At 46.1% G+C, this 20,648-nt stretch overlaps 1 protein-coding gene across 17 annotated transcripts in view; it reads left to right on the top strand.

Moving 5' to 3' along the window:
- SEC31B (SEC31 homolog B, COPII component) overlaps positions 1 to 17,988 on the top strand; it is a 36,746-nt gene extending 18,758 nt beyond the window's left edge. For 9 of the 17 annotated variants that reach the window (XM_060641735.3, XM_060641737.3, XM_060641732.3 and 6 more), the window contains 16 exons: positions 3,221 to 3,451; positions 5,383 to 5,457; positions 5,720 to 5,815; positions 6,175 to 6,274; positions 6,805 to 6,983; positions 7,247 to 7,373; positions 7,763 to 7,908; positions 8,613 to 8,786; positions 9,289 to 9,450; positions 13,972 to 14,140; positions 14,595 to 14,909; positions 15,167 to 15,225; positions 15,524 to 15,670; positions 15,960 to 16,079; positions 16,540 to 16,611; positions 16,835 to 17,988. In XM_060641735.3, the coding sequence (XP_060497718.2) occupies positions 3,221 to 3,451; positions 5,383 to 5,457; positions 5,720 to 5,815; positions 6,175 to 6,274; positions 6,805 to 6,983; positions 7,247 to 7,373; positions 7,763 to 7,908; positions 8,613 to 8,786; positions 9,289 to 9,450; positions 13,972 to 14,140; positions 14,595 to 14,909; positions 15,167 to 15,225; positions 15,524 to 15,670; positions 15,960 to 16,079; positions 16,540 to 16,611; positions 16,835 to 17,014 (2,352 nt within the window). In that variant the 3' untranslated portion in view covers positions 17,015 to 17,988. Of the gene's footprint in view, positions 1 to 3,220; positions 3,452 to 5,382; positions 5,458 to 5,719; positions 5,816 to 6,174; positions 6,275 to 6,804; positions 6,984 to 7,246; positions 7,374 to 7,762; positions 7,909 to 8,612; positions 8,787 to 9,288; positions 9,451 to 13,971; positions 14,141 to 14,594; positions 14,910 to 15,166; positions 15,226 to 15,523; positions 15,671 to 15,959; positions 16,080 to 16,539; positions 16,612 to 16,834 lie in introns of those variants that run through there. The other 8 variants (XM_060641736.3, XM_060641734.3, XM_060641741.3 and 5 more) reach the window with 7 other exon arrangements.
- The last annotated feature ends 2,660 nt before the right edge of the window (positions 17,989 to 20,648 follow it).

Consider the following 20,648-nt stretch of genomic DNA (forward strand, 5'->3'; position numbering starts at 1 on the left):
TGTATCCCAGGTATAAATCCCACTTGGTTGTGGTGAATAATTTTTTTTAATGTATTGTTGGATCCGGTTGGCTAATATCTTTTTGAGGATTTTTGCATCCATGTTCATCAGGGAAATTGGTCTATAGTTCTTTTTAGTGGGGTCTCTGTCTGGTTTTGGAATCAAGGTGATTCTGGCTTCGTAGGAAGAGTTTGGAAGTGTTCCTTCCATTTCTATTTTTTGGAACACCTTCAAGAGAATAGGTGTTAACTCTTCCTTAAATATTTGATAGAATTCCCCTGGAAAGCCATCTGGCCCTGGACACTTGTTTTTTGGGAGATTTTTGATTACTAATTCGATTTCCTTACTGGTTATGGGTCTGTTCAAATTTTCTATTTCATCTTGTTTCAGTTTTGGTAGTGTATATGTTTCTAGGAATTTGTCCATTTCTTCCAGATTGCCCATTTTATTGGCATATAATTGCTCATAATATTCTCTTACTATCGTTTTTATTTCTGCTGTGTTGGTTGTGATCTCTTTTCTTTCATTCTTGGCTTTATTTATTTGGCTCCTTTCCTTTTTCTTTTTGATCAAACTGGCTAGTGGTTTATCAATTTTGTTAATGCTTTCAAAGAACCAGCTTCTGGTTTCATTAATCTGTTCTACTTTTTTTTTGGTTTTAATAGCATTAATTTCTGCTCTAATCTTTATTATTTCCTGTCTTCTGCTGGTTTTGGGTTTCGTTTGCTGTTCTTTTTCCAGCTCCTTAAGGCGTAAGGTTAGGTTGTATATCTGAGATCTTTTTTCCCTCTTTAAGAAGGCCTGGATTGCTATATACTTTCCTCTTATGACCACCTTTGCTGCGTCCCAGAGGTTTGGGGTTGTGGGTGTTATCATTTTCATTGGCTTCCATATACTTTTTAATTTCCTCTTTAACTTCTTGATTAGCCCATTCATTCTTTAGTAGGACGTTCTTCAGTCTCCAAGTATTTGTTACCTTTCCAAATTTTTTCTTGTGGTTGATTTCGAGTTTCATAGCGTTGTGGTCTGAAAATATACACGGTATGATCTCGATCTTTTTGTACTTACTTAGGGCTGATATGTGTCCCAGTATATAGTCTGTTCTGGAGAACATTCCATGCGCACTGGAGAAGAATGTATATTCTGCTGCTTTAGGATGAAATGTTCTGAATGTATCTGTTAAGTCCATCTGGTCCAGTGTGTCATTCAAAGCCATTGTTTCCTTGTTGATTTTTTGATTAGATGATCTGTCCATTGCTGTCAGTGGGGTGTTGAAGTCTCCTACTATTATGGTATTACTATCAATGAGTTTCTTTATGTTTGTGATTAATTGATTTATATATTTGGGTGCTGCCACATTTGGCGCATAAATGTTTACAATTGTTAGCTCTTCTCGGTGGATAGACCGCTTGAGTATGATATAATGCCCTTCTGCATCTCTTGATACAATCTTTATTTTAAAGTCTAAATTGTCTGATGTAAGTATGGCTACTCCGGCTTTCTTTTGTTGACCATTAGCATGACAGGTGGTTCTCCATCCCCTTATTTTCAATCTGAAGGTGTCTTTAGGTCTAAAGTGGGTCTCTTGTAAACAGCATATAGATTGGATCTTGTTTTCTTATCCATTCTGTTACCCTATGTCTTTTGATTGGAGCATTGAGTCCATTGACGTTTAGAGTGAGTACTGAAAGATATTAATTTATTGCCATTATGTTGCTTGTAGAGTAGGAGTTTCTGGTGGTGTTCTCTGGTCCTTTTTAATCTTTGTTGTTTTTGGTATTTGTTTATGTATACACACACACACACACACACACACACACACACACACACACAGAGTCCCCCTTAAAATTTCTTGCAGGGCTGGTTTAGTGGTCACAAATTCCTTTAATTTTTGTTTGTCTGGGAAACTTTTTATCTCTCCTTCTATTTTGAATGACACCCTTGCTGGATAAAGAATTCTTGGCTGCATATTTTTCTGATTCAGCACATTGAATATATCCTGCCACTCCTTTCTGGCCTGCCAAGTTTCTGTGGATCGGTCTGCTGCAAACCTGATCTGTCTTCCCTTGTAGGTTAGGGATTTTTTTTTCCCTTGCTGCTTTCATGATTCTGGAGAGCCCTGCATTCTTATCATAGCTCGGTCACTTATTAGCTGGGTAACCTTGGGCAAGTCACTTAACTCAAGACTTCAATATTCTCATTTGTACAACAGGGATAGTAATACCTGCTCAGCTATGTGTTAGTGAATTGACGTGAACCTCAAATAAGCATATATACAAGCACTTTGTAAAACTATCAAGTATTAACAAGTCAAAAGTTAAAATTGTTCTGCGTAGCACTAATCTATAGTGTAGGTTTGTGCTGTAGGAGAGTCAAGTGAAGAATTTTGGCCGGGAAAGTCCATTAAGGCAGGGGTCTTAGGAAAATAGTGAAGGGTTGGGGAGTAAGCAGTAGTTGTCAACCATGGCTGCAACCTGAAGAGCTTGAAAATATACTGATGCCTGGTCCCACCCCCCGGGATTCAGATTTTATTGTTGGGAGTACAACCTGATGATGATTCTGGATAGCTCCTCAAGTGGTTTTAATATGCAGCCAAGGTGGAGAACCGCTGGAGTAAAGGAACTTCACCGAGCTCTGCTTTGTGACAGGTGCTTTGTGTAGGGTACCTAATTTGGTGAGAAGGATTCTCAGTTGGGGGTGTTTTGGTGGGTGAAGGCTCAGAAGTGGGAATAAACTGGGCCCTTTGGGGATGTGGAGCGATCACATAAATGAGGAGGGAGAGAGAGGCTAGAGTGTCTGGCCCTGATCTTGGAGGATTTTGTATGCTATGGGCAGAGGTACTTAAGCCCTCATCTGAGGCCTTGTGAAACCGTAACAAGCCCCTAAGTAGCAGTAGGTACAGGCCAGTAGTCTAAGGCTTGGGTTGAGGAGGAAAAACCCAGAGGCTAGCAACCAATTCCAGTCATCTAGATGTGCTAGCACTGGGAGTGGGATGGAGGGGACCTGTATGGGAGACATTGAGCAAGAGGTAAGACTGCTGTTGCTTGGCTGTGGTGGGTGTAAAGACCGTGATGAAGCCAAGGTGTTTAGTGCAGGTGACTGGGAGAATGGTGCTCCCCGCATTATTACTGATTTTCTGTCCTAGGGTTGACCAATAGATAGCCTTCTCTGTGATGTAGACTTGGTGTTAATTTTTACCATTCTTGTTTTTCCTCACCAGTTTGGGGGAAAGCTGGTTACCTTTGGCCTCCCCAGCACCCCTGCCCATCAGGTGCCACAGCCTTGCCTCCGCCTAGTCTTCGTCAGTCAAGTGACCACAGAATCTGAATTCCTGAGGCGGTCAGCTGAGCTGCAGGAGTCCCTGGGGTCAGGAAATCTCCTGAATTATTGTCAGAACAAGATCGAACTAACGTCACTACAAAGTGAAAAGATGCTCTGGCAGTTCCTGAAGGTAGGAAGCCCAAAGGCTGGCTGCTCCAAAGTGTTTCCCTAAAGTGGGAAATTCCAGGAGATGCACAATCACACTGGGACCTAGATTACAAAGGCTCTGACCTCTCAGCCTTTTTCCTAATGCCACACCCACCCTCTGGACACGAAATCTTCACCTTTTGCCAGTGGCTCAGAGATCCTTTGCAGCCAAGGAAGCCAAAGTGTACAAAAACATTTGCCTTTTTTGCTACTATTGCTGATGTCCTGGAGACTTTACCAGGGCCAAGGTGAAGGCTTTCATGCCATGCCAAAGGGCAGATAAGGTGATGGGAAGAGAGAAGAAGAGAAGGAAAAGGAAGGGAAGAGGATTGGCTGGAAGTGGGGAATGCATCATGAGAAGGCTTTGAGTTTATTTCCGTTAACCCAAGGCAAGTTGTTGTGGTGAGACTCAGGGATCAAGTCCCAATTTACTCTGGAGCATGGATCGAGTTCCAGTGCTAATGAAATTTCAAGCTGCTTATGACACCAGGAGTGCTCTGCCTGTGAAAGGAAGTGAGCAGATGAGAGGAGAGAGGTAAAGCAAGAAAAAGAAGTAACCGACTGGGCAGGCAGCGAGAGGATTATTCAAAGCTTTGGGGCCGTAGCAAAGATTGCAAAAAACAGGACAGACCCCAGCCTGGGGTTCTGAGCAGGGCTTGGGGTCTGTGCTTCAGACACAGAAGAACTTTGTGATGGTAGACACCAGGTATCTGGGAAGGAGACAGGATTTGAGAAAGATCATCTAGAGAGTGAAGCTAGAAAAAGATGTGGGGAGAAAAGAGTAAGAAATGCTGCTTTTGTTGTAAGCAGAATGCAGGCAACAGCTCCAGGAATGAATGGTGGAGTGAGAAAGAGAATAGAAGGCACCATCAGTAGTTGAACCTTTACTCTTCCAAACAAAGGAGGCAGCGGTGCCCAAGGACAGAGGGGAGTCTGCTTGAAAAGCTATCCAAGAGCTGTCTGTGATGATGGCCCTGAAGCCGAATGTGGCTGGACATTTCTAAAGGACAAGCGTGTGAGAAAAAGGGAGCCCTGAGACACTGTGAGGAAGATATTAGTCAGAATTCACAGTTCTGTGTAGGGGAAATGAAGGGCCCAGCCATCTAACCCAGGTTAGGGTAGGGCTTCAGGAAGGCTTGGCCCTCAGTATCTGGCTTTTACTGTGTCTATGCAGCTTCCACTAGGAACTGTGTCTTCAACTGGATGTTTAGACATGCACAAGGCTCTTTAGGTTCTCTTGGCATCAGTCTCAGAGAGCTGTGGGACAGGACCCACAGCTTGTCAGCCGGGCAGCAGGTTGTGGCTGTCTTCTGCGGGAGCCCTTGTGGCAGGCCATGCAGCAGTTCAGAGCTCTCCTCTTCACCTCCCCAGAAGACAGCTCAGGTGTAAGGAGATTAGATAAAAAATTAGGCAGTTGTGTAGGTGGCTCTGCCTTAGAAGCCTAACACCCACAAGAGCCAATGTCTCTTGTACCCACACCAAAAGTGTGGTTTCTAGAGTCCCTGCAAGAGATCTCTTCAGTTACAAGAGCCCTTGCAATCAGGGCAGACTAGAGCGTGGTGTCCACAGAGATTATTTATAGTTTATAGTTCCAGTCCAGTTTATCAGTCACAAGCAATGTTGCCTAGAAACATAGCTGACGTTTTACTCTTATCAGGTAACCAGGCCAACAGATCTAGTAAGTCAACTGAAGGTCTCATTCTCATGCAGAAATGGAAGAGGGTTTTGTTAACACCATGCCACCAGCCCAGCGGGATCAAATCTGGGGAGAAAAAGAGGAGAGATGGTGCCGGCCTTAGTAGGGCACCTCTGGTAGGTAGGACGAAGAACTGTATTAGAGGGTATGCTGGCTTAGGCAGGAGAGGGTCATTCACATTGGTTTAATGGAGACTTGTGTATTCTGTGGTTCCTTAGGTGACCTTAGAACAAGACTCCAGAGTGAAATTTCTAAAACTATTAGGATACAGTAAAGATGAACTTCAGAAGAAGGTAAGCTGCTCACACATCAGAAGCATGTACTTGAGGCAGAGAAGAAGAAAATGCTGTCAATGGAAACTGTCTTGAGTGACCTCTTTGTGGGCTTCGTTAATGCATATACGAAAATATTACCTCCTGGAGGTCGGCTTTTCCCCAGGTGAAAAGCCCCAGGATCTTAGAGAGTCCAGGCAGCAGGGTGTGGAGGTGGGAAGAAAGCATAATGCATGTCTGATCTTGTGCCGGGAAGAGGGCGCTCATAGGTCTCTCCCTGCAGGTGGCCACGTGGCTGAAGAGTGACTTGGGGCTGGGTGAGAGCCCTCAGTCCGAGGGAGATGATCACAATAACAGACAGCAGGTCTTCTGCAGCCAGGTGTGGTAGGAGCCCAGGCAGCCAGACCTAGGGTAGCACGGGAGACTTGCCTGGAGAGCATCTGCCTCTTCCTGGCCCTTTGCTTTGCTCTCATGAAATGCTCAGCTTCTGTGGTAGTCTTCAGACTCCTCATTTTTTTAGAACCGCAGTGAGATACAGAGTGCATAAGCTTTTGCGCTGGGAGAGAAGCTATGTTTTAACCATGGATTAGAGCCCTTCCCAAACCTTACCTGATTATTCTTTTAGCTTTACCCATTAAGGGCCAAATAGTAGAGCTTCCAGAGAGAGTCACTAAGGCATCTCTCTGTCTGTTTTGGGATTCATTTCCTAAGTACCCACCTCTGTCCTTCCTTGTACAGGCCTCAAAACACATCACAGAGGAAGCTTCTGCCTCCTCAACCTTCTTTGATGAGCTGGTCCCTCAGAGTATGACTCCATGGGAGATCCCCATCACAGAAGGTACCCCGATCCTGAGGGAGAGAAACCCTCTGTGTGGGAGTAGGTGGGCTCAGAGTTCTGGGACTTGAGAATATTTTCTTCTTGTCCCCTGCCTCCTATCTCCTGCCTCCTTCCCACCACACAAAAGCTGGGCAGTTCTGTTACTGGTTAGAGCTCTCTCTGGCCTTTTATGGCTGCACCTTTCCTCTGGAAGGCCTTTTAGCAAGATATTTCTTTCTATCCTTCTGTTTCCTTGCTTAAAAGACTGTACCCTGTCCTTGCCGAGTGAGCGCACACTATACCTCTGATGCTGCCACATGAAGCCCTCCTTCCTCTTGAGCCCTATCCTTAGAGAGGTACCTACCACCAGACCTGGCACTCTAGGACAGCCCACTACATTTTATTGTTGAGGAATGAAACTTGGGAGTTTTGTTTGGGGCAAGGGAGGCTGAGTGATACAGAGATGGAAGGGGTGCGCTGTGGGCCCTGCAGGGGACAGGAAGCTAGGGTCTGAGGGCAGACTCACATGGAGGGGATGCCTCTGCCTGCAGACACTGATGGACTCCTGAGCCAGGCTCTCCTGCTTGGAGAACTGGGCCCTGCTGTGGAGCTGTGTCTAAAGGAAGAGCGCTTTGCTGATGCCATCATCCTGGCCCAGGCTGGGGGTGCAGATCTGCTAAAGCAAACACAGGAGTGCTACTGGGCCAAGAAGAAAAGCAGAATCTCCTCGGTAACTGCCCGCTGTGAAGGAGGGGAGGGGAGGGGGTTACTTGGACTTTGTCAGGTGGATGCCCACACCTTGGCGTTCAGAAGATCTGCCGGGATCCCTCTCTTCCAACTGCAACCACCCCTACCTCACCCCCAACCCCTAGTCAGTGGTCTAAGAGGAAACCTGCTTGCGAGTGGCTTTTCTTAGCATGTCCCTGTGTGTGACTCCTGCTGCCTGTGCTAGATGGATGGCTGATGGCCTCCTTCGCTCTCTGCCCACTACAGCTTCTAGCCTGTGTTGTACGGAAGAATTGGAAGGATATGGTGTGTACCTGTAGCCTGCAGAACTGGAGAGAGGCACTGGCCTTGCTACTGACATACTCAGGGCCAGAGAAATTCCCTGAGCTCTGTGGTAGGTAGCCCTAGGCTTCAGGATGGAGTGGTGTCACTCCAACGTGGAGTTAATGGACACACTGAGGGAGAAGGCAGAGGAGCAGCCTGAGCTCTGGGAGGCTAGGCCATGTTGTCAGGGCCAAGGTCTGGTTCAGCCAGGAGGCAAGGACTACAATGCATCTTCCTACTTGCAGTAGGGATCATTAGTTGTTCTGTTTTACTTTTTCTCATCACATCGTGATGCAAGAGTTCTGCCCTTTATTGTAGAGCAAGGTTGGCCTCAGTATTGTCTAAAGCCACTGTGGTCACTTGTCCCACAGCTCATGGTCCTCCACCTGTTTCCAAACAGGAGAATGAGGAGAAGCACAGGGAAGCTGTGCCATTAAAGAAACGTCCATCTCTCTGCAGACATGCTGGGTACGCGCATGGAACAGGAGGGTGGCAGAGCACTGACCTCTGAAGCCAGACTCTGTTATGTGTGCTCAGGGAATGTGGAGCAGCTGGTGGAGTGTTGGGCAAAATGCCACCAGGCTTCATCCCCCCTGGCTCTACAGGTACTTCTCTACAGGGCACTGGTCACTCCATACCAGGATCTTGGGAGAGCCTAGTGGTAGGGATGTGTAGGGACATCAGAGGCGAGTCTTCTGCGTACCCCAGGCTGGAATCAGGGATATTAGGGAGGAGAAAAGGGCCCTTCTCCCAGGGATGAGCCAGCACCTCCCTCCCCCCTTCTCAGTCAGGGGAGACTGAGCAATAAATAGCTGCTTAGGTATTAACCTTCCTAATTTTTTCCCACTTCAGGTTTGGTTAATACGAGTTTATTCTCTATCTGAGTAATTGTGAGCCTGGGCCTTCTCTTAGCTGCTCTGAAAAGTTCTGTGGATTTAAATTATACCAGACACCTTGCAGGTAACCAGAGAAGGTGGGAGTCACAGATTCATAGGAAGACAAAGTCACAGATGAAACAATAGTATACCAGAGCCTGAAATTGATGATGTACTAGCAGAGTAAAGAGTAAAGAGAACAAACAAAGAGGCAGAGATGTACAAGAGTCTAAGACCCAGATAGGCCCAGTTGAAGTTAGTGCTAACAGCCTGGGAGGTGAGGCCAATGGCCTTTCTCTAACTAGATGTATCGTCACCTACTATCTGTAGCTGGCTATGGCCAAGTACCCTCATACCCATAATGGGAAGTCCCTAGGCTTAGAGAGCAGGGTGTGCTTTGAAGAGGCCTGACTGTCTTGTCTTTGTTCCGATAGGACCTGATGGAGAAGGTGATGGTCCTGAATAGGAGCTTGGAGCTACTGCGGGGTCCTGATGGGGTGAGCTCAGGCCCTGCCACAACCTACAGGGTCACTCAGTATGCCAACCTCCTGGCAGCCCAGGGCAGCCTGGCCACTGCCATGAGCTACCTACCCAGGGACTGTACTCAGGTGAGTGGGGCCATGTAGAGAGAGCAAGCCATTTCAGTCATCTACCACTGGCTGAGCACTTCCACGTTCCGGGCACTATGCAAAACATGGACGTTCTAGGATAGATAATACCTAGTCCCTCAGGAAGCTCACAGTTCCTTGGGGGAAATCAGTTGTCAGTAACTTACAGTGTCACAACAGTAGCTTATACTAAGTGCTATGGAACTCCAGGAAAGGGGCTGGTTTTGCCCAGAGTAATCAAGGAAGGCTTTCCAGTGGTTAAAACAGTTGAGCTGGACCTTCAAAGAGAAGTAGCTTACCAGCAGATGTAGAGCATTCTAGGCAGAAGGAGCAGAAAGGAAGGAGGCTTGGCAGGGATTGGGAACCTTTGAGTTATCTAAGGTGGCTGAAGTGTAGAAATAAACTGAAGTTTGAATGCTATATGGGGCCAGGCTTGTAAGAGAGGACATTTGTTTGTTTTAATTTTAATTAACACAGTTCTTCATTGTCATAACTTTTATAGCCACCAATTCAGCAGCTGAGAGATCGGCTTTTTCATGCCCAGGGGTCTGGTGTCATGGGCCAACAGTGTCCTCCTTTTCCCTTCCCCCGGGTTGTTGTGGGGGCTACCCCCCACTCTAAAGAGACATCATCTTACAGATTGGGATTCCAGTTTTCTCACCAGGTAAGACCTGGTTTGTTCATTCATTCAAAAATATTTATCAAATGTCTACCAAGTACCAGGCATGGTTCTAGGCAGTTAGAATATATTAGGGAACAAAAATGATGAAAATTCCCAACTAGAGCATAGATCGAGTTATTTTTCTAATAACTGCTTATTGAACAACTATTAGGTTCTTAGAACAGAAAGGTGGCCAAACTATGACTCAAGCCCCTAATTAGCTCCTAATCATAAATGTCATAATTGCGGTATGATAAGGTGCCATGGGATCCCACAGAAGAAAGCAACTTTTGCGGGGAGCAGGGGAAGTTTAGGGAATGTTTCAGAATGAGTATGATGTTTGATCTGAGTCTTGAAGATTAAAAGTTATTTAGGCAAGCGGGGGGCGCCTGGGTGGCTCAGCCAGTTAAGCGTCTGACTTCAGCTCAGGTCATGATCTCATAGTTTGTGAGTTCAAGCCCTGTGTTGGGCTCTGTGCTGACAGCTCAGAGCCTGGAGCCCACTTTGGATTCTGTGTCTCCGTCTCTCTGTTCCTCCCCCATTCACACTCTGTCTCTCTCTCAAAAATAAATAAAGATTTAAAAAAATTTTTTTTAAGTTATTTAGGCAAAGGAAGGGGTCGGTGAAAACTATTTCTTTTTTTTTAAGTTTTTTTTTTTCTTCATTTTGAGAGAGAGAGAGAGCGAGCGAGAGCGAGCATACAAGCAGGAGAGAGACAGAGACAGAGGGAGAGAGAGAATCCCAAGAAGGCTCTGTGCTGTCAGGACAGAGTTTGACCTGGGGGTTGATGTCACAAATGGTGAGATCGTGACCTGACATGAAATCAAGAGTCAGACGCTTAACCTACTGAGCCTCCCAGGTGCCCTGGTGAAGGCTATTTCAAGCAGTGGGAACAGCATGTATGAAAGCACTGAAGGGAGAGTAAGCAAAGCCCACTTGAGGAATTACTAATATTTTAATGAAACTGCAAAATAGTTGTTTGTGGCAGAGGAGTAAGGTTAGGTGAAGTTTGAGTAACAGATAGGTGATAAATCAGGAAGAGCATGGAATTCTGTGCTAAAGATCTTAGACCTGACCCTGAAATTGATAGCAGTCAGGAGCTATTGAATGGTCTTATGCAGGGCAATGACTAGCCATGAGTTTAGAAAGGAGGCATCTAGGAGGCAATAGCAAGAAATGATGAGGACATGAAATGATCTAAAGCTGGAGAGTGAGGTTAGCTTTAAAATATTTAATAGGTAGAATTGGCAGAAAGTAGTGATGGTTTAAAGGAGTCTGTGAAGTTGGGGAACTAACTCCCAGGTTCCTGGCCACTGTGCCCAGATGGTTTGGGTGCTGTTAACTTATACCAGGAGCCTACTGGCAGGGCTGGGGAACAAAATCCAGCAAGATTGCAAATAGAGGTATTAGGCAGAAGCTCTGATGATTCATCCTGTCCCACCTTCAATTCTCACCCTAATTTTCTTTCTTCCTTCCCCCTTCTTTCCCCTCTGTCCTCTTCCTTCTCTACTCTGTCTCTCTTTCTCTGTCTCTCCCCCTCTTCCACTCTCCTTTCTATTTTGAAATAATTGTAGATTCACAGGAAGTTGCAAAGAAATGTACTGGGAAGTTTCATGTAGCACATCCCCACCCCACGTCATGCTAGTCACACATGACTATAGCACAATATCAAAACTAAGAAACTTATATTAATACAATCCATAGATTCAGATTTCACTGATTTTATATGTACTCGTGTGTGTGTGTGTGTGTGTGTGTGTGTAACTATGTAAGAATTTGTCTTTTCATTTTTTAAACAGGGTCCTTCACAGAGCAAAAATTTTTAATTTTATAAGGTCCAGTTTATAGTTTTCCTTCTATGGATCATGCCCTTTGTGTCAAGTCTGAGAACTCTTTGCCAGTCCAAGGTCCTCTAAAGTTTTCCTGTGTTCTTTCTAAAAGTTTTAGTTTTATGTTTTACATTTAAGTCCATGTTCCATTTGGAATTAATTTTTGCATGTGGCATGAAGTATAGTCAAACTTCTTTTTTTTTTTTTTTTTTTTTTTTGCCAATGGATAGCCATAATCATTTATTGAGAAGGCTGTCTCTACCATTGAATTGACTTTGCTCCTTTGCCAAAAATTAACTGGCGAGTGCCTGGGTGGGCTCAGTTGGTTAAGCGTCCAACTCTTGGTTTCAGCTCAGGTCACGATCTCATGGTTTCATGAGTTTGAGCCCCACATCGGGCTCCATGCTGGCAGTGTGAAGCCTACTTGGGATTTTCTCTCTCTCCCTCTCTCTGTCCCTCCCTTGCTTACACTGTCTCTGTCTCTCTCAAAATAAATAGACTTAAAAATAATTAACTGGGCATATTTATATGGATTTCCTTCTCAGATCTCAATTCTGTTCTATTGATCTGTGTGTCTTTCCCTCTGACAGTGCCCCTCTGTCTTGAATACTATCTCTGTATAAGTCTTGGCATGAGGAAGAGTAATTCCTCCCACTTTGTTTTTCTTTTTCAAAATTACTTTGGGTATTCTAGGACCTTACCCTTTCCACCTAAGTTTTAGAATAAGCTTGTCTATGTCTACAAAGAAACTTGCTGAAATGTTGACAGGAATTCTAGATTAAGGTAGGGAGAATTGGTATCTTTACTGTGTTGAATCTTCTCACCCGTGAACGTGGTATATCTCTCTAATGCTATCTCCATCAGCATTTTATCATTTTCATCATACAGATCCTGACATGTTTTGTTCATTTCAAACCTAAGTATTTCATTTCTCTTGAGCAATTTGAAATCAAATGGTAATTGTATTTTTAATTTTGATTGCCCTTTGTTCATTGTTGGTATAGAGAAATATAGTTGATATTTTTGTGTTAATCTTGTATCTTGTGACGTTTCAATGTTCAGAAGTGAGTTTCCCGAGCTCATTTCTTAGTTCGAGGAGTTTTTTGTGTATCCCTTGAGATTTTCTACGTAGACAGTCATGTTGTCTGCAGATATAGATTTTTTTCTAGTCTGTATGCCTTTAATTTCTTTCTCTTGCCTTATTGTAGTACTAAACTTAGAAAAGCGAGAGTGAACATCCTTGCTTTTTTCCAACCTTAAAGGGAAAATATTCAGTCTTTCACCATTAAGTATGATGTTAGCTGTAGGTTTTTTTGTAGATGCTTTTTATGAGTCTGTGCAAGTTTCCTTCTATTCCTAGTGTGCTGAGTCATGAATGATTGTTGAATTTTGTCAGATATTTTCCTGTTATCATTTTAAACAATTTTCCTTCGTTAACCTGTTGTTATGGTGGATTATGGTGGATTTAAATATACTGAACCAGCCTTATATCATCTGGAATAAATTCCATTTGGTTGTGGTATGTTACTGTTTTTTATATTCATTGTTTGGGGTCCCTGGACGGCTCGGTTGAGCATCCAACTATTAATTTCTGCTTGGGTCATAGTCCCAGGGTTGTGGGATTGAGCCTTGCATTGGGCTCTTTGCTGAGTGTGGAGCCTACTTGGGATTCTCTCAATCAATCTCTCTCTCTCTCTCTCTCTCTCTCTCTCTTTCTCTTCCTCTCCCTCCCTCCCTCTGCCCTTCTCCCCTGCTTGCACGCTGTTACTTTCTTTAAAATAAAATAAAATAAAATAAAATAAAATAAAGTAAAATAGTTCATTGTTAGATTCAATTTGTACAAATTTTGCTGAGGATTTTTGTGCCTAAGTTCATGAGAAATATTGGCCTATAGTTTTATTTTGTGCTGTCTTTGTCTGGCATTGGTTTCAGGGTAATACCTCATAAAATGAGTTAGGAAATGTTCCTTCTTCTATTTTCTGGAAGAGACTGTATAAACTTTGTGTTAATTCTTTGAATGTTTGGTAAAATTTTCCAGTAAAATTATCGAGGCCTAAGGATTTATTTGGGGGAGGGCTTTTCAATGACAAATTAAATTCCTTTAATTGTTTTAGGACTATTCAAGTTATCTATTTAATTTTAGCTGAGTATGGTTCTTGAGGAATTGGTTCATTTCTTCTAAGTTGTCAAATTTATTAACATAAAGTTACTTGTAACTTTGTTATTTGTATTCCTCTATTATCTTTTTAGCAGCTGTAGGGACTGTTGTATTATTCCCTGTGTCATCCCTGATCTTGATGAAATAGTGTCTTATTTCTTCATCTTTGTCACCTTTTTTTAATGTTTTTATTTAGTTTTTAGACAGAGAGAGACAGAACATGAGCAGGGGAGGGGCAGAGAGAGAGGGAGACACGGGATCTGAAGCAGGCTCCAAGCTCTGAGCTGCCAGCACAGAGCCCGATATGGGGCTAAAACTCACGGACTGTGAGATCATGACCTGAGCCAAAGTCGGACACTTAACCGACTGAGCCACCAGGCGCCCCCCCATCTTTGTCACTTTTTATGTAGACTTACCAGTTCTGTTGATTTTCATTTTAAAAGCCAGCTTTTTGTTTCACATTCTCTATTGTTTTTCTATTTTCAATTATTTACCTTTTTTTTCCTTTCCAAGTGATGACCCTTTTTCTCTTCACAGGTTCCAACTCCATCTCTAAGGCCAAGGATTTTCACACCTCTAGTGACACCCTTGACACCTTCTCATTCTAGCCCTTATCAAAGCTCCAGAATGCAGAATATAAGTGACTACAGGTCACCTGGGCCCCAGGCAGCCCAGCCTTTGCCCTTGGGCCCTGGGGTAAGACCTGGTGAGTAAGTGAATGAGTGAGTGAGTGAGTGAGTGAGTTTGTCTGGGCAGAGCACAAAGGAAGACAGTTGGCATGGCCAGCATGGATTTGGGGGGCATAATGCCTAATATGTAGTGAGAGGAGCTTGGAATTTGAAGTCTGAATCCCCAGTACTATTGCTTATTGGCTTTGTATCTATGGGCAACCGACTTAGCCACTCTGTTTCTTCTGAAAAATGATAGTAGTAGTCATGTTGGTCATTTCAACCCTACAGAATTATTTTTGGGATCAATTGAGGAATAGTTAAAAGTACTTTGTAAATGACAGTTCTCCATACACACATACTAATGTTTTATTATTATCATTATTAGGGTTGTTTGTTCATTTTATTGCTGCCTTATTCTTCCCTGATATGATCTGAATCTCTCCCAAATTGAAGTTTGGTGACAAATGACCTGTTTCTGTTCCTTTTCAGCTTTATTTGAGCCACCACTGTTAAGAGAGCAAAAGGCACAAGTTCCTAACCCCACAGGGTTCCCTGGAACATGGCCTCCTCCTGGTCCACCTCCACCCATGGCACCCCCAGACACCATACAGCCTGGCTCTGCCTCCCTGGTTGAGACTGCTCAACAGATCCCTCTGCTTCCTGTGAGACTCCCAGGTCTCAGCCCTATGAGCTTCCAGTCCCCAGCCCCTCCTGTCAGCTTCCCTGTGACACACCCTCCAGGAGGGCCCGGTGCTCCATGCTCTAATGCCCTCCCAACCACTGGCCTCTCGACTGTTCCCCCAGGTCAGTCTTCCTTCCACGGCTTCCCTTTTCTGGATCATTGCCTCCTTCTCCTCCCCTCGCCACTACCACCTTAGGAGTCTTTCCTCAGGCCAGTAAACTAGGGGCCATTGGGTTGGAGAATGTCAACTGAGAGTACGGCTGGTCTGCAGAGGGATGTGTGGTAGTCTCCAACTGAAATAATTTTGCTGGCCTTTAGGCCAAAAATTAACACAGTTCCTGACCATGCCCCTAAATACCTCTATCTTTGTGCTATGCAGGACCTCAAGATTCCTTGAAAAATGCCCCAGTGCCCAGGACAAACCTTCAGAGGAAAAAGGTCAATGCATCTCTTGCCACTTACCCCTCATACATTCACCAATGACCTACGTTCTTGTTGAATTCAGCCCAGTCCCCTTCTTCGTCACACACTCTGTCCTGTCTCTTTCCCCACTCATTATTCTCCCCTCACCTGTCTCCTCTTTCCTTCTTGCGTACAGATACCAGTCTCCCTATTTCCTGGTTCCCTACTCACTATTCTATTCCCTTGCTCACTCACAACTCCAGCCAGTCTCTCAAACCAGGGCCTAGGAAGTCTCTCAGCTTAGACTCATATGCCTTTCTTTCTCTGTCTCTAGTTGCCAGAGACATTTATGCCCCCAGCACCGATTACCACTCCAGTTATGAGCCTCACCTCTGAGCCACGAGGGGTCCTTTCCTCCCAGCCTTCTGTCCCTGGTGTGGGCCATGCTCCCCCAGGAGCACCAGGAGAACTCAGCCTGCAGGTGACAGGAGCAGCATGTTCCCCTCTGCTTTCCAACTCTTCTTGGGTATAGAAAAGCAGGGAACGTGGAAGATGGGCCTCTTTCCTCAAGAGGGAGGCAGATTCTGCGCTGGGGAACTGGCGCAGGCAGGTACCAAATGTCCTTACCGCAGAGAAGAGGGGGTGTCCTTCTCCCCGACTCTGTTCTCCAGCGGGAGAAGTGTGACACTGAGTCACTGAGGACTAGTCTGTAGGGCAGCTGTGAGAAGGAAATCTTGCCCATCTATCCTGTCTCCCTGCTCCTTCCTCAGCAGCTTCAGCAGCGGCCACCTGAGAAGGTGGAAAGGAAGGAGCTGCCCCCAGAGCATCGGTCCTTGAAGATTAGCTTTGACAAGCTTCTACGACGCTGCTCCCTGTCTGCCGCTGACTTAGTAAGTCTGAGCCTTCCCCACGATGTTCTCCTCACACCACTAGCTAGTCCCAGGATTTCTGAGCTGTTCGTCAGTTCCTTGTGTGACTCTTTTCTCATGGACCCTGGGCCCCGCTATCTGTGTCTTGTACTTATTTGATATCCATGCGGGGACGTGGGGCTCGTCCGGTCTGAGTCCAGCTTCTTGGTAGCAGGGCCCAGAGGCATTGAGGCTTAATTCTTGGAAAGGCAGCCCGGGGCACTGGAGGGTAGGTGAAAGCTAGGAGTAGGAGACCTGCCATTCATTCACCAACCGTGTCCGCTTGAGCAAGTCACTTACCGTCTTTGGGCCTTCATTTCCTCTCCTGTGAAATGAAAGCAGTAGCATTAAGCCATTCCAGCTCTAATATACTGTGATTCTTTATAGTCCTGGTAGTGTTAGTCTTAGGGGCTGGAGTCAGAATCCATTTCCCTCCCTGCAGAAGACAAAACGGAAGCTGGATGAGGCAGCCCAACGTCTAGAATGTCTATATGAGAAGCTCTGCCAGGGGACAGTAAGTACACTTCGTGGTGCACCTCTGCCCCCTGCCCTCCATCACCCATGGCCAAAGGGAGCCCAGTGTCCTCTCCCATAGGTCTCACCGACCTGGGTTCCCCCACACAATACATACATCTTGCCCGGACTGGGCTCCAGAACTTAATCCTCTCTTACCCTTCCGTCCTGCCAGGGTAGGGGCTGGGTTGGGCTCCCTGACCTAAGGGTCGATCCCTCCACAGCTCTCGCCTCATGTCCTGGCTGGGCTCCGTGAGGTTGCCCGATGTGTGGACGCAGGAAGCTTTGAGCAGGGCCTTGCAGTGCATGCCCAGGTGGTGGGCTGCAGCAGCTTCAGCGAGGTCTCCAGCTTCATGCCTGTCCTGAAGGCCGTCCTCACCATTGCTCATAAGCTGCACACGTAAACCAGGCAGCCTCTCTTGCCAGGAGGCTACTTCTGCTGTTACTTACCTCCTCCCTGTGGAAAAGGGGGAATTTCGGAAGAGATTCTGTTTGTTTTTCCCTACCCTCTTCCCTTGCTGCCAGGTATATGATGCTGTGGGCTTGCCTCTAAAGTTAGCAGGGTGCTTTTCACCCTTTTATGCCTGGCCTTGTAGAACCCACCCAAGGCTCTCGCAGCGTCTGAGGCAGAGCATATAGCTGGTTCTTCACCTTCCCTGACTCTGTACTCTGACAGGACCTGGGGCAGGGCCTCTTTAAGAACCCCAGAGATACTCTGTTTAAGTGGCTTCTGAGGGGTGAACAGGATCATTACCTCCAAGTCTACCTCTGCTGTACCCATCTTGTGGGGCTTTTCTTTCTCCCCTTCTGTGAGTTAAGAGCCTGGCCTTACCTTCTCCTTGCCTCTGAGTTCCTATATCCGGGTCCATTTTCCTCTGAGCCCCAGAGGCTGGGGTAGAGTTGACTATTGTTCATCTTCTGAACAAATCATGAATGTGAGGCATGGGTGCTGAGCAGAACCCAGAGAAGGAACTTATTAGATGCTTTTTACAAGGACCTGCTCTTCTGCCAGCATCATAAGGGTGGGCTAGGTCAGGTGGAAAGGAGAAGGGGTGTACTGCCTTTTGCTGGGAGCTGTCTTAGGCTATGAAATAGGAGCAGAGGGACCTCTGCCTGCAGGGAATGGTCCTGACTTGACCTGTCTGAGCCCTGGCCCAAGGTCCTTCCATTGTGTGATTATGAGCCCACTTCTTGAATAGGAGCCACATTAACAAGACTTTTCTGGCACTGTTCCTCAAGGGCTGGAGGCCCTTCTCCTCCTCAGCCCCCACACGTCTCAGGGCTGCCTCCTCTGGCTGCACTCTTCATGGTTGGACTTTGCATTTGAAGCACTGTTGTACTCAATGGGCAATAAAGTCGCTTTGATTTGGTTTCCTCAGTCATCTCCCAATGATTGTCTCCTCTGGGTCCTGTTTTGCCCTTACCTCTCTTCCTAGCCTCTTTGTTCTTGCTTCCCGCATCCCAGAAAGACAGGAAAGGGCCTTGGGGACAGATGGGGAGTCAAGAGAGTTGAAGAAAGGAGGGTGGCACTGAATTAGGCTGCAAGGCTTTCTCCTCGCAGCATTTGTGGCCGTGTGTGTGTGTGTGTGTGTGTGTGTGTGTGTGTGTGTGTATCTCCATCCGTGCCTGACATGCAGCTCTCGGGGTTTTCCCCACACCACTTCAGGGCTGAGCTCAGCTGCACAAAGGGGCTGGGTGTGAAGCCAGGGGTACTATCTCTAATCCTGTTGTAGATCCCATCATGTCTGTGGGCTAGATGTGTATGTTTGGGAGGAAGGGATTGTTAGGCAGTATTTGTTTGTAAAGCCACTTGCTCTTCAGATAATACTTGCACTAACTTCTATTGATGAAGCAGTGTGAGCCCCAGCAAAGTCCTTTCCCAAAGTGTCTTTGAAGCCAAGAGCCCATTGAAGGGAAGAAAGGCCGGGAGAGGGGATTAGTTTGTTCAGCAGCTGTGAATTTCAGTGGGAGGTTGATGAACTCTGAAGTCTTTGTTTAAATTAAAGGGGGGGAGAAAAAAGCCGCTGCTGGAGCGAGGGCCCCACTTGGGGCCCTGAACTAACACAAGGAGAAGTCTGAGCTGCAGGGAGCTGTGTACTGACTGCGAAGACTTTTCCCAAACACTTTCAGGAAAGGTGTTGTGAGAAGAGAAGGGGCGGAGTGGGGGATTAGCATGTGAAATGAAGTTTTCATTGACTCCAGTGGGGGTAGAAGGCTATTTTAATGGCATTTTGTTCTCTTATTTTCTCTTCTTGAGCTCTTTAGAGATATTGTTTTGCTAAGGCAGGCTTTCTTCCCCCTTCTTTCCAGTCTGCGGATTGCCTCTATGGGAGCCAACATAAATATTTCTCCTCCAGGAATGCGGGTTAATTAAAAGGAAATGAATGAGTGGAAGCATCCAATCCAGACCCACAATAGGCGGGTGCCCTGGCCTGCCCTCCCCTCCCACCACCGCCAGCACCACCAGCACTGAGCACGACCCTAACCTGCTGCTAAGGCCAGTTGAGGCTGGGATTCTTTTCAAGAAAAGAAACCCCTGCCTGAGTGTAGGCTCAGAGGCCAGGGACAGGAAGGAGACAGTGTTTTGCACCACTCTCCCCACCCCCCACCCCCTGCACAAACCCATATCCTTGTCACTTCTCAGGATCCCCCTCTGCTTCTCTCCTCTGCTGGAGACAGATGGGCCTTAAAGAGTACACAAGAGAAGGGAAGAGACCAGGGTTCCAGTGTGCACCCCATGGCAACTTACTAGTTGGTTGAACAAGCCAGACATCTTTTTCAGCATCAGTTTTAATCTGTAAAACAAAAGCTTTGACTAGCTGACCTCCAAGGTGTCTTCCCAAGCAGCTGTTCTGGAGTTGTCCATGTTTGCAAAGGGGAACACAGCCCTGGTGGTTGAGTATAAGAGAGAACCTAAACTCCATGAATGCAGGGAGGTCACTGTGTTGTTCGCCACTGGACTTGCACTCCAGCGTTTGTTGAATGACCAAATGAATGAATGGATAATGCAAAAAAGGAAAAAAAATCAATGCAGATCTAAGGTAGCTCAGTAATGTTTTCTTTATAGAACTCAGATGAAGCTGTATCAATTATAGCCATTTGGGAATACAAAACAACCCCCTATGAAAGAACTTTCTGGCAGCATGACAGGTTTCAAGTACTGACCTGGAATTATCAAATACGAAGCACAATAGTCCTACTTTTGTGCTGAGAGACCTCCTGGAGGATGCAGCTTTCCTGTACGATATTGTACTTTTATATCTTCTAGCTGCCTTGCCAGATTTTCTTACTGCACACTGTCAAGTAATTCTGCCAAGTGGGACAGCCAGGTTAGTATATGTTGCTGCTTGATTAGGAAAGATCAAGTTGAGAGATTCAACAGGCTCAGATCAAAGCTGAGGGACTGAGCAAAAGGCCTTTTGCTGATTGTACTGGAAATGAAGCAGTAGGAGACCCTGAAGGTCAGTGTGTCCCTGTGAGGAAGGACAGGCAACCTCTCTCCTCAGTAAGTGTTCATCGACCAGAGGATATCTAGGGAAGAGACTAGGGGTTTGGGGTCTGACCTGGCCACTGCCCCAGTCTGGAATATAAGAGGAGTCTTTCCACTGTCCCGGGTTGGTCCCTAAAGCCTCAGCCCCTGTTACCTATTGAGAGCCACATTTCTGTGCTGTCTCCTACTCTGGGAGGTAGGATGAGGTGGTCTGGCATCTGACCAGTTCTCCTAAACAGCTGCCCCATGCCCAGACCCAGGGCCAGCCTCGGAGAAGGGAGATGGCTGGGAAGCTCCTTGGGCTGCAGTCTGTCAGGGATGGCTCTTCTCTTTCCAGAGCCCTCTTTCAGAAGCAGGTCCCTGCTGGACTGCTTCTGTCTCAAGCACCACAAGCAGTGAGCTCTTAGCTACTGAGTGAATGTATTGGTGGAAGATTTATGTGGATTATTCACTAATTGTTGGCAGATTAGCCTCATACAGACCAATGTAACTACTTAGGCCATCAGGGAAGTGAGGCTTAAGGGAGGATAGTGTTCTGGCAAGGTGGA

The sequence above is a fragment of the Panthera onca genome, chromosome D2 (assembly GCF_046562875.1).
Source record: "Panthera onca isolate mPanOnc1 chromosome D2, mPanOnc1 haplotype 2, whole genome shotgun sequence".
Lineage (NCBI taxonomy): Eukaryota > Metazoa > Chordata > Mammalia > Carnivora > Felidae > Panthera > Panthera onca.